The sequence below is a fragment of the Pestalotiopsis fici genome, assembly GCF_000516985.1.
Source record: "Pestalotiopsis fici W106-1 unplaced genomic scaffold PFICI_Scf_8, whole genome shotgun sequence".
NCBI lineage: Eukaryota > Fungi > Ascomycota > Sordariomycetes > Amphisphaeriales > Sporocadaceae > Pestalotiopsis > Pestalotiopsis fici.
Window position 1 is genome coordinate 504,784 of NW_006917098.1, and position 12,922 is coordinate 517,705.

The 12,922-nt window shown below is 49.0% G+C and overlaps 4 protein-coding genes across 4 annotated transcripts; 1 reads left to right on the forward strand and 3 right to left on the reverse strand.

Annotated features, from left to right (window-relative positions):
* Positions 1-31: 31 nt before the first annotated feature.
* Positions 32-1,325, reverse strand: PFICI_10854 (uncharacterized protein; the record flags this gene model as incomplete). Its single annotated transcript, XM_007839435.1, has 6 exons — positions 32-327; positions 400-594; positions 650-763; positions 815-958; positions 1,014-1,092; positions 1,167-1,325. 6 exons carry the CDS (start codon positions 1,323-1,325, stop codon positions 32-34), a joined length of 987 nt encoding a protein of 328 aa, XP_007837626.1.
* A 1,387-nt stretch (positions 1,326-2,712) lies between these two features.
* On the reverse strand, positions 2,713-3,704 carry PFICI_10855 (uncharacterized protein; the record flags this gene model as incomplete). Its single annotated transcript, XM_007839436.1, has 2 exons — positions 2,713-2,979; positions 3,039-3,704. 2 exons carry the CDS (start codon positions 3,702-3,704, stop codon positions 2,713-2,715), a joined length of 933 nt encoding a protein of 310 aa, XP_007837627.1.
* A 1,371-nt stretch (positions 3,705-5,075) lies between these two features.
* On the forward strand, positions 5,076-9,071 carry PFICI_10856 (uncharacterized protein; the record flags this gene model as incomplete). Its single annotated transcript, XM_007839437.1, has 1 exon — positions 5,076-9,071. One exon carries the CDS (start codon positions 5,076-5,078, stop codon positions 9,069-9,071), a length of 3,996 nt encoding a protein of 1,331 aa, XP_007837628.1.
* Positions 9,072-10,767: 1,696 nt separating this feature from the next.
* PFICI_10857 (uncharacterized protein) lies at positions 10,768-11,844 on the reverse strand (the record flags this gene model as incomplete). Its single annotated transcript, XM_007839438.1, has 3 exons — positions 10,768-10,947; positions 11,007-11,237; positions 11,296-11,844. 3 exons carry the CDS (start codon positions 11,842-11,844, stop codon positions 10,768-10,770), a joined length of 960 nt encoding a protein of 319 aa, XP_007837629.1.
* Positions 11,845-12,922: the final 1,078 nt, after the last annotated feature.

Here is a 12,922-nt window from a genome sequence, read left to right on the forward strand (position 1 = left end):
CCGAGGCAAGCGTTTTCGCGAGTCCCTCATATTAATGATCTATGAAGGACTCTTGTATCGCGTCAAAGCGATCACCTATGGGTTTGGCAGAATCGACGATTGTGCGCATTTCCTGCAATTCCTCTTGGCTGAAATCAATGTCTCTGGACGCCCAATTCTCCTCTAGCCGTGCAACCTGAGTCGTTCCGGGAATGGCGATCATGCCCTGCGCGGCGACCCATGCGAGCGCAATCTGAGCGACGGTGCATCCTTTCTTGGTCGCTAATTTCTTGATTTCATCCACGATTGCCTTGTTCTTGTAAAAATTCTCGCCTTGGAACTTGGGTACTAAACCGAGAAGTCGTTGGTCATTACATGTTCTCGAGGTCCAGAATGTGAGGCAGTGAGGGCAATGCTTACCGGTGCGTCGGAAATCGTCAGGTGCAAAATCGTCTGGCGACTTGAAGTCAAAGTTGTCCACAAGCCAGCCATGGCCGAGCGGGCTGTATGCGACGAATGCTACATCCAATTCCTTGGCTGCCTGAATGACACCACTTTCTTCATGCAAAGTCTCGAACGCAGAGTATTCTGACTGAACTGCATCGATCTTGGCAACTAACACCAAAAGTTAGCAGATTCATTGTCGTTGCTAGACTCGATCAGATCCCACTTGAATTGGCTTTTCGAAGTGTCGTTGCAGAACATTCTGAAAGACCAATGTACTTGGTCTTTCCCGCTTTGCGGAGGTCATCCAAGGTCGTGATTGAATCAACCAAGGGAGTATCTGTGCGGGTTCAGCGATAGCCATGGCGTGTGGTGCTTGTAATATGCTTACTGGGATCCATTCGATGCAAATAGTAGAGATCGGGTGCAAAGCCAAGTCTCTCAATGGTACCTTCAAGGTAGGACCTGATGTGGGATGGGGAGTTGTTGATACCTGGTGGCCCACCCAGAACTTCAAAGCCACATTTCGAAGCAACTGTCACGGAACGGTCAGCTGTGTCAAAGTACATCATGACTTTGTACGGACTCACCAAAGATCTTGTCTCGAACGTTGTGCTTCCTGATGAATTCGCCAAGTAGCTTCTCATTCAAACCCGCTCCATAAGCAACCTTTCTCGTCGGTTCAAATCAGCATATGCCAAGGCAAGGTTTTTGACGCGAGGATCTAGATGAATCCGACTCACAGCGGTATCCCAAAAGGTGCATCCAAGCTCTACCGCCTTCAAAAGGACGGGCTCAGCTTCTTCATACGTAAGATTGTGTCCCATGTAGGAGGTAAGTCCCATGGCACCGAAGCCAGGGACGGGGACCTGAGTCTCGCCAAACCGGAGTGTGTGCACCATTGTGATGTCAGGTAGTTTGAGAATGTTCACGATTAAGATCTTGTGAAAGTATAGCCTAATTCTATATTTGAAGAAGAGAGATGGTCTTTATAAATATTGCAATGAGATGAATACGGATTCGGCGAATGCTCAGGTGGCATCAAAGGACAAGGGCATGGTTAATAATCAGATACCTATCTTTTACATGCCAAGCCTCGATATCTACCTACGTACGGACTTGGCATTAGTAGTCTTGTGGGCATATCCTGAAAACTAAGGAAGTTTACGGCTTCCATAGAATCCACTGATGCACTTGAGGGACCCCACAACTGGAGAATTGCGCAATGCATTATAGAACGTTTTTAAACTTTTCATGGCGTTAGTGATATCTCCGCGTTCATTACGTCCGAGAAGTATCCACAACAACCTCTCTTCGCAATAGATATCTGTACTGGAAGGTTTCGGGCGGGTTGAATGCCCCGACAGATTAATCGCCGAGGCTAATACCAAGAACCGAATATGGAGATGATTGCGAATCGTATTCTTATTGCCTGATCCGTGAGATTGTGGGCAGTAATTAGTGTACGTCATTTTCATCCACTCAGTAGTGGACTATTGTTGTAAAATCAAACACATGACTTTGATTGAGATGTTTTCACTAGCTTAAAGTCCGCTCCGTTGCTTCATCGCTATTTTCCAACCCCAGGGCATCCATTCGTGAGCATAGAGAAGAACACAAATATGCTTTTTTAAATTTGCTGATGGTTCGTTACGAAAAGATAGTTGAGACCTTCATTTCCCCAGATTGGTGAATTTGGCCAAGGAACTTCCGGGAAGACAGAAGGGGGCCGCGGACTGATTAGTTAGGGTTCGTGGACGATCAGTCTCTAGTTGACAAGGTTGTCTGGTGGTGTAGCCTCAAGAAGCTTATGCACGATGGGGTCCCGTCCTTCCAAGTCTCCGAGTACATGTTGAATTTCAGAATGTCTCGAATGGCTTCTACTATTCGATGCAAAGGACTCATTGAAGTCGATGTATTGCTTTTGGCTTTACTGTTGCTGGCCTCTTTGTATAAATGCTCGCAAGTAACTCTCCATTCGGAACCAGGAGTCCTACCCGTCATAGGCCCTAGCAGCGAAGGGACCGCATATTTCTACTTTAAATTCAATCACCAGCATTTGGAAGCCGTTCCCAGTGAGAATTCTATTCACCCTCTCCTCTACTCAGACAGATAAGCATGTTCTATGGAAGTAATTATAGTCGAAAGCCTCTAAGATCCCAACCAATTGGGAGACAGTGGCGAGCACCACCATTACATGAAAGATCTGGTGTGAGCTGCCCCATATGTTGAATTTGCCTGGATATCGACTTTCGGGAAATTTGGTCTGCAGAACTACATTAGCGATGATTAGCTGCCATATGTAGCAGGGAGTCGGAGGCTCACTGCGTAAAACAAAGTTCCGAATAACAGAAAACCTCCTTCAACAAGGTAATATGGTAGACCAGATTGTTTCACCATTTGCGACCAACCAAATATGACGATTCCATGTATCAACGGTGCGAAACCAGACGCGCCAGTCGCCACAAACGTAAGTGTCCGGAACACCCGAAACTTTCGATGCTGAAATCTGGGATTTACCATGATCAAGATGGTAATCGTTCCAAGGACTCCAATCTGCCAACCAAAGTCAGTGCCGGGTGAGATATCCACAGGGCACATTGGATTTTACTCACCATGGACCAGTATATCTTGCGTTGCGTAGGTTCGCACCAGAAAATCACATAAATTCCCGACACAAAGTCGCCCACTGTCAAGACCATTATTCCTACCAGATCCAGCCGCAGCCAGAACTTTTCAACCTTGTTGGAGTGGTTCATCATGGTGTGGTATGTTGTCGACAGCCCCAAGCAGATGACGGCAGTCAAGAGGAATATGGTAAATATGACATAATCAGTGGCTGTGATCCGGGAGTATTTACTTGCAAGGTACTGCAGAATGTACCACTCGCCGAGGAGAAAACCGATTCCCGGTATGAAGTGGGAAAATATATTCACCGACTCGTTGTGGAGGTAGGACCAACTGCGGAACGAGACCCGAGCCGAGCCTGAGATCGGACGGTAGCCATGACGGATATACTCGTTATCTTGGTGCCATTCTGGTAGCTCGTCAAAGGAGAGTAGAACTGGGGATGCCTTGCGCTCACTGGATGTGGTTTTTGAAAATCTCTGACGGAGAAAAGCTTTTACTGACTCTTTCGAAAAAGAATCCTTCAGCGGCTGTGGGGGCGTAACTGGAAGTCGATGAGCAGACGGTATCGCTGTCGCGTCTGGTGACAACGATGGGGTGGGGGCCAGGACTTGGAGGGGGGGAATGGATAATGAAGAAGACGGGCCTTCCATTTTCTCTTCAAGTTCCCCCATGGCGCATTGAACGTGCGCCGCTGGCCGTACTCTCGACGCGCGCTGGATAACAAGAGTATAACAAACGGGTTGAATCCCGCTACTGTCTCCTTAACCCCGTCTCCCTCTAGACATCAACGACAGTGGGGAGCGTCCTGGTACAGAGCCTTATGGACTCTCCGCACCACACTTCTCTGTCGGCTATTCCCCTCTGGGAGTTCCCCGCTGACGGGTTAAAAATAACCTCCACAATTGACAATATTCCACGCACACCATACGGTTTCTGGGACGCTGCGCAAGGCTCGCTGACTTGCTGAAGAGCCCCAATGAAACGGGTGGCAATGCGAGGACGTTTTCCCGTTGGTATCGAGTTAAGAGCTGACTTTAGCGCGGTGTCGCGATAGCCAGGACAGGAGATACAAGCAGGATCTGACATAAAGAGTGAAACAAAGATGGTGCTCTTCCTCGAAACTATTGTGTGTGAGAAAAAAAGAAAAAAGAAATGATAGCCCTTCCTGTTGTTTTCCGTCGTGTCACGCGAAGGGTGCCACTCCCCACGCTGCGCGTGTCAAGGGAGGATTGGTACCTAGGCATGTGAGCGGTATTGACATGTACCTACTTTGACGCCCTCGCAACCCTTCATGTATTTCTCTGGTGGCATGATTTGCCCTTCAGACCGACAGTCCCCATTTTCATTGTCCAACAATTGCAACTTACTTGGGAAGGCCCGGCTTGCATTGCACCCTTTTATTCGGTCGTTCCAGCAACTTATCTGATACTTGTAGATGTCCAATTGCAATGTCTACTCCAGCATTGCTTTTTTGCCTACAGCCTGACATGCCACATCAAACAGGGGTCCTTGGGGGGTGTCGTCCCCCGGAGATTCCTTTTTCTCTTCACATGGGTACCGAGACATGATTGATTCTATAACCACACCCCTGCGACTGTTGAGTGAAATTCAATTTCAGGGGTCGTGTTAGTCCTAGCAGGGATCTTTGAGCTTCGGTTCCGTTGCACCAAGGGTATATACTCGGGACGGATTCGGAGAATGTAGATGTAGGTACATGTACCGCGACATCCTCGTCTCAAATTGGACGAGGCGCTGACTTCTGCAGCTCGCAATTCGGAGACAGGGCTGATTCAAAGCTCTCCTTTCCCCTCGAGTTTTGGTTCACTGCTATATATTTTGGAATGGCAAATTTTCGTCTTGCTCAAGCAGCAATAATTCATGCCATGTTTCGAAGAGTCGAACTGGTCTTTACCTAGACATACAAAACTCTAGCAAGCCCTACAATAATCGTATAGAACGCGCCGGCACCGACCTTGGGCCTTTTTCTCGACGCCTATCACTAGAGCTCTATAATCTGAATGATGGCGTCCAATGAAGATTACTCTGTGGGATGGGCTTGCGCACTACCAACAGAAGTAGAGGCAGCCAAGGCGACACTTGATCGCATTCATGATAACCTACCTCCGGATCAGTACTCAAAGGACAACAACTGCTACATTCTGGGGAGTCTCCAAGGCCACAATGTCGTTGTGGCATATCCGAAATCCGGCGTTTACGGCGAGACGTCGGTTGCAGACGTAGTCGCGCAGATGCACGCGACCTTCAAATCTATCCGGTACAGCCTCCTAGTCGGCATTGCGGGAGGAGTACCAAACACGAAGGAGGATGTTCGCCTTGGTGATGTCGTCGTCAGCAAGTCAACGGCTGGTAGGCCGGGCGTTGTCCAACTCGACTTGGGCGAGAGGAGGCGAGCTGAAGATCAGCTTGTTAGCGACAGGTCCTTGCTCCAACCAACACCATTGCTTCTCACAGCCATGGGAAAGACTGAAACAGCCACAATTTTTGAAGAAAGCAAGATATCCCGGCTCATTTCCGAGATCATGCAGAAAGATCCCGAGGCCTTTGCCCATCCAGGCCCTGAGCAAGACATCCTCTTCGAGCCGGATTATGATCATGCAGTCATTGAAACCAACGAAGACGGATGCAACCATTGCAATCCGGACAGAATTCTACCCCGGAGACCACGAGACACTCAGGACCCCGTAGTACATTATGGTCTCATTGCTTCTGGTCGTCAATTACCGCGTCAAGCGACAAATCGAGACAGGTTGGCGCAAAATCAAGGCGTTCTATGTTTCGATACCGAGACCAGTGGCCTAAAAGATGCCGCGCGGTATCTGGTCATCCGCGGAATCTGTGACTATGCAGATTCGAACCGTTCAAATATTTGGCACGCATATGCAGCGGTGGTTGCTGCAGCATATGCAAAAGAGGTCTTGTCGTTCATACCCTCGGTTTCCAAGACGATCTCGCAGCCAACAAACACCTATCCCGAAGCAGTGCCGATTCTCGATGCTTTACTATTGACTAGACCCGAAGTTGATCGAAAGTCTCTTATTGCATTGAAGGGACACAGAGTTGACGGCACATGTGAATGGCTCATACAGCATCCCAGTTATCGAAAATGGCTAGAGGACCCCAAGCTTCCAGTCCTCTGGGTCTCAGGCGGTCCTGGAAAAGGGAAAACAATGCTAGCAATCTATATCACGGAAGCGCTACAGCCCGTGATTGACACTGCTAACGACGTTCTTCTATATTACTTTTGTTCCAACCGTGATAAGAACCGAAATTCGGCAGTGACGATAATGAGAGGCATCATCCACCAATGGATCGACCTACATCCGCATTTGGCACAGGAGATCAAAGGCGCTTTCGAGGGAACTGAAACAACTAAATACACCGTTTCGAGCTTCGTCTCATTGTGGAGAGTATTCTTGACCATGCTTCGGCAGAGTAGGTCTTCTCAGGTAGTCTGCGTCCTGGACGGTATGGATGAATGCGAAAAAGAATCGCTCAGACAGCTTCTCGATGCCGTTGGAAATCACCTGTCCAGCTCACAGGAAAGCGCAGGCCCGCGACTGAAGCTCATTGTCCTCTCTCGACCGCAGCCAGCCGTGTTGGAGAACAAGCTGGGCCAATACCAGCAGATCAAGCTGGATGACTCCAAAACCGAGACCTCGAATGATGTCGAGAGATATATCTTGGCCAAAGTCGCGGAGCTGGCGACCGAGCAAGACCTTTCAGAGGAAATGGTTGCGCGAGTTCGCCAGGCGTTGTTGGAAGGTGCTGATGGTACCTTTTTGTGGGTAGGTTTTGTTGCCAATGAGCTTCAAGGCAGGAGTTGGGGCAAAATCAATGAGGTTCTCCTTCGTGTTCCCAAAGGCCTGGGTGGAGTTTACCAGCGAATCCTTCAGCAGATTGACGACAAGGAGGCGCTGGTCCCTATCCTTCAATGGGTTGTGCTCGCGGCACGACCCCTTACAGTGGAAGAATTGACAGTCGCAACGGGGATCAAGCCGTCTGGTAATATTCCGGCGACAGAAGTGGTCAAGCGACGACTCAGACTCGGCGGGCTACTGGTAAAGATTGAAGGAGACGTGGTGAACCTGGTCCATGAGTCAGCAAAGGAGTTCTTTCAAAGCAACCAGGTCAACATCAAAGGGATCAACATGTTTCACATGACCCAGCACACTCACAGGGTCTTAATGCAAACCTGTCTGTTACACCTTGAACATGGATATGGCGCCTCTCGAGGGACCACGGAGAATTCTGGCCCTGATCCTTTATTGTCTTATGCCAGTCAATACTGGCCTATGCATTTCCAGCACGCTATAGGTGTGATTGATCAACAGTCCGAGTTCTCTCGCCCATTCTTCGACGTGGAATCTACCATTCGCGAAGAATGGTGGAAAGTTTATTGGGAGCTGGAAAAGAATGGGGGAAACCCGCCCTCATTCACACTCCTGCATCTCGCTGCGTACCTGGGCAATATAGAGTGGGCTAGGCTCTTGATCAGCGAGCGTTCCCGGCTCATTTCGCGCAAGGACAACTATGGTCGGACGCCGCTTTCCTGGGCTGTCAACCAAGGCCACCGCGACATGGTGGACTTGCTCCTTGACCATGGTGCTCGACTCAACTTTAAGGATCGAAGCACCCTGACGGCACTCCATATTGCCGTTACTGGACAACACAAGGACGTCGTGGCTGTGCTGCTCGATCACGGTGCCCGTCTTGAGACCAAAACTGAGCATAATGACACGGCACTCATTCGCGCCATTCAGGCCAATTCCAAGGAAATCGTCCAGGTGCTGCTTGAACACGGAGCTCGTGTAGACGAACTACCCACTGCGCCGGGAGTTACCCTACGAGGACCTGCAGACCCAATGGACGAGCGAGTGGAGGAGATATTGGGCCTTCAGGAACAAATATTCCTCGCGCGCTACAAGCAGGCGTCGCGCAAGGTCGAAATGGTCATGAAAGCCTTTAGCCTTTCCTTTCGCTTTCCCCTTATTTTCCAGCTGGTGACGCTGTATTTGAGGTCTGTGGCGTTGGGCCGTTGGGAGAACCTGTCTGTGCTCCAAGAGCTCGTGCGGGAAAACCGGACGGACGAGCTGCGACGATGGACCGAGAGACATCGCGAATTCTTTGTCCAGGTCGTCCTATCCAGGAACCGCGGGAGGTTAAGGGCCATCTGCGAACTCCCGGAGCGGATCTTGAGCGAGGTCGCCCCCAGCGATCTTCAAGCACTGTTGGTCATCTCCGTCATGGTCGGTTCGGAAGCCAAACTTGTGGCTTGCCGCGAGGGGTGGAGAGAGGGGGATGCCATCACATCAAAGACCTTTTCCAATTTTACTGCCCTCGCCTACAACAGGGACGCGGAGGAGTTCTTGCACCAGGGCGTCCGCGATTTCTTGAATGGCTTCGACGTCAGTGTCCAAACAAGCAACCGGCAAGACAATGCAGCACGTACAATGGTGCTCTTGACGTCGCACATTGCCATGATTGAGAATCAGCAACCCAAGCCGATTGAATACTTTGCCAGGGTCATTGCAGAGTTCTTCGAAGGGTACATTGACAGCAGCTACGAGGTCGAGCTATTCAATGATGCAAATCAGGCATGCGCCAATGAGCTGAGCTTCATCGGCAAGGAAAAGGACACCAAAAGGCTTCTTCTCTTGCTGACGAGCATCGTTGAAATCGCTCAGCGTTCCCAGGAGAAGGGGCAGGACCGTTTCCTCAACATACCCTCAGTATCCTGTCTTCTTCTCTGCCAAGAGGATCCCGCCGCTCACCAATGGCTCATCGGTGAGGGCATTCCAGCGACCATGAGTGCCTTGATAGCAAAGCAAGACCCAGGACCGCTTCAGAAGCGTGCGTGCAAAACCTTTGTGGAGTGCCTAATTATTGGAAAGCAATATGGCTTGTTACTGTCCACGGGGGCACTCAAGTCTAAAGTCAAACAAAACCTGCACGCCTTGCCAGAAGTTGAAAACATGATGAATCGTATTATTGGTTAATGGGCACCCACATAGCGTTCCTGTATGAGGAGTGGTAGTGTAAGATGAGAGCCATGTAAAGAGGAATACTTGGGCCTGTTTGTACATCTCCTAAGCTGTAGCTTTTCTTGTAACTTGATTAATTGACATTGGTGATTACATGAGACCTTGCGACAGTAGCTACCAAAACACTCCACATATACATACTCGGGCTTTCCTAGATATTTACGTCGTCTTGTCAAGGGCTTCTGGACTGTACATGTGATGGATTATTGCTGGTTTTGATATAGTACTTGATTTAAACGCGAAAACTCTACTAGGCTAACATACCTAACTCAGTAGGTTAGTGGGTTAGTAAAATCTGCTCGACTATTAAGCCTAGACACCCGTATCTATAGTACTGAGTACAGAGTATACTAGCCTGAATTTAGTGTGGACATCCCAATTCTGCGAAATGGCGCTGGCAATATATCACGACAACTTGCAAGGGCGGCGAATATATGAGTACAGTACATATGGGAGACTTTTCAGGTAGTCTGAATTCCAGAAGGGGCGCACTTGTGTTGAGCACAAGGGCTGTATAGGAATCTCGTGGATCTTCAAGGTCTTTTTTGGGGGCATTTTTGTGCCAGAATGGGGGACCATACTGTTAGTCGGTAGATTAGCGGGCATCACCCCCCATTGATACCTTGTAGACAAGCCCCCCCACCCACCATGTTTTGGTCCCCAACCAACCATTAGTGGGTACCAAGCGCTATCTTTCGGCACGCTCTTGCCGGAAACAAGCAACAGGAATAGTGCACATGTTTCCACTGCCAGTTGGCACTTGGGCTGACGCCCACATCCATTTCGGTTCCTGGATCCAGGCTCGTAAGCCGACGTGGGGTCGCATACATTGATCTGCTCTTTCGTATTTGCACCATTGATATTTTTGGGATTTGTGCACTTTTGTCTCAAGGGGTACGACGGCCACCTTACATAGTATGGATTTTCACAAACCTTGCTTACTCGACCTAGGTTGGCGACTTTATTGACCAGGATGCCTGCAAGCGTCCAAAATTGTGCTGGCACCAACATGCCTCATACTCCTAAAAGAGACTCTTCCAATTATGTGCCCGAATGTCAGAATCTTAGTGAGACGCCCCGCAGAATCATGGTAATATATTGCGATATAGTACTGAGCCGTACCGCAAAAGTAGGAGCTCCACACCAAGCTCAGGCCAGTGTAGAGTGATATATCGCGCAATAAAATATTACTGAATGATCAACGATCAACAATTTCGAAATAGACCATTATATAAAAAGTTGAGTTGTTGAATTTGAGTCGAAATGCACGCCCTAATTGTACAATCCAGATCAGATGGAGTCACCACAGCCGCGACTACCACTGCTGAGTGTTGCATCAGTGTAGTTGCAAAGTCATATCTAGAGAAACGTAGAGGGCAAAACACATAATATCTGAGGGCTCTCCAAATATTGCCGACTTCATTATCTAGCATAAATCCTGCCATCGCTATCTCTGTCTATGTAACTCTCTGAATGGAAACGAAAAGAAACCTCGGTCCCTCGAGAGGGTTGTTCATATAGGTACTCCAATTGACTTTCCAAACTTTCCAAAGGGCTGACTCATCTTAGCCACTTGGTCTCCTGCCCGACCACAATTGCTTCGTGAGATACAGACACTAGATTTAAGATGAGTCCAAACCCCAATACAAGTCTAATTCGCGCGATCGATGCCCTTCATCTCACACACATCCAGCGTGTGGGATGCTGTGAAACCTTGCAGCAAACCAGCCAGATGCGAGCACATTCCGCCCAAAATAGCGACATGAAAGAGCTGATGAGAACTACATAAGAGATCAAACTTGCCGGGCGCAAAACGCTCCGGAATTCGGAACTGAGGGGTTGTTAGAAATCTTGACTTTTGGGACGGAATACATGAAAGTCTAGACTTACAGCGTATAGCATCACTCCGGAACCATAGAAAGCAATTTCTCCTAGATACCCCTTCATTCCCGCGTACTTGAGCATATATTCCAGCCCGTATCGCTGAGCTCCGTGCAGCAGAGGTATAAAGGACGAGGCGCCAAAAGCAAAGAAGGCGCCCACCTTGACTCTCCTCCAGCGTGGTGTCTTCAGCTCTGGGTTCGAGATAAGCACACCACAGGTAGTACCAAATGTCAAGTTCTGGAATTCTTGTCAGTACATCATTACATTCGTATGAGCTGTCAAGAGAAAAACTCACAATGCCCCAATGCAAGTACTGCAAGGGCTCTTCGCAGTAGAAAATATAGTTGATGCCGGAGCAGAATGTGCCCACTATGCAAATGATGATACCGAGCATGTCCATCCCGTGCCAGAACTGTTCCACGCGATGCGAGTGGCTCTGCATCAGGTGGAAAAGTGTGCTGAGGATCAGACAGATCTCCGCACACCAAAAGAAGAATCCGAACATGTTGTAGTCCATGGCTATGACGTTGAGGAACTGAGGCTCACCAAGGTATCGCATGGTGGCAGTTGCGATAACTGGAAGAACCAGAGCACCGATCAGATGCGTGTATATATTGCAAGTTTCGTTATGGACAAAGGTTAGGCTGACGAAGATGTCCCAGTAATCCCCCTTTTCCGGCCGATAGCCACTAAGGATGAACTTGTTGTCCCATTGCCATTCAGAAATCTCTTTACACGTCACAGTTCGCCCTTTGGCTTCTTGCTGAACTGTGTGGTTGTTTGTTGTGCTCATGTCGACTTCTGGTACCCGTCGCTGTTTGAGCTCTACTGCTGGTCCGGACATGATGCCTATCTGCAGGTACTTGAGTTGAACTCAAACAAAGAAAGGGTGTTGAATTGCTGAGAACGGGAAGAGTAAAGAATAAATATGGCGAACGAGATGCAATTGAAAAGAATTCAGGTACAGATTGCAAACTCGCGGTTGGAAAGAAAAAGAACAGGTACTGCTGCTGTTGGCTGAAGGGTACAGTGTTTTGGTGGGATTGGACTCGTGCAGCACTAAATCATAGGAGCCTCATTTGCAAAGTTGATGGGATGCAGCAGTATCAAAGGACCTGCGACACTAGCAACAAGATGATTGTCGAGGTTAATACTTCGGCGCGGATGAAAAGAGGTAAAGAGAGAATGAGAGAATGAGAGAATGAGAGAACTCAAGTCGCTTATCTACGAGTAACGCGACGAGGCTGCGAAGGAGAAAAATTTCGAGGCCCAAGGCAAATGGCGATTGCCCATGTACAGTACCTTGTAGTACCTGCACCTCTCCAATTTGGAGTGTACGACGCTGTAAATGATCCCATTAGCTGGACAAACGCAGAAGGGCTGGGCATGCATACATTCATCCCTGCGACCAATCGCCAGCAGATGGTGAGACAGATGATCCTGCCCCCTGGTTGCCCAGCTTTGGTGCAGGTATTTGGGGGTGCGCATTTTGAACAATGGCGATTCGCTCGTCTTCAGCCCAAAGACAGCAGACCACTAAACCTGCTTGCTTGACAAGAGATACAAGAGCCTTATGCTGCTGCCACTTTTGAGATGGTGGCTCAGCTTTTACAAGGATCTGTACTGTCTGCCAGACTTGAAATGGAGGGTCGGAGGACCGAGGTTGGTGCTGTGCCGCAAATTCGAAGGTAGCTGACGGATCGTAATTTTGCTTATTTCCGGGCAAGCCACCACCAGTTCGTCTGTTCTGGGAAGGCTGCACCGCTTTGACGGTCAGCAAAGGATGATACACCATGCGACCCAAGACTTCCTGAGGTTTGGGGTGTGAATGTAGCCCAGCCTGATTTGATACTTCTGTAAATATGTATGCAGAACGCTTCCGCTCATTGCACGATGTCTTCCCGCGCCCCAGTGGAATTTCG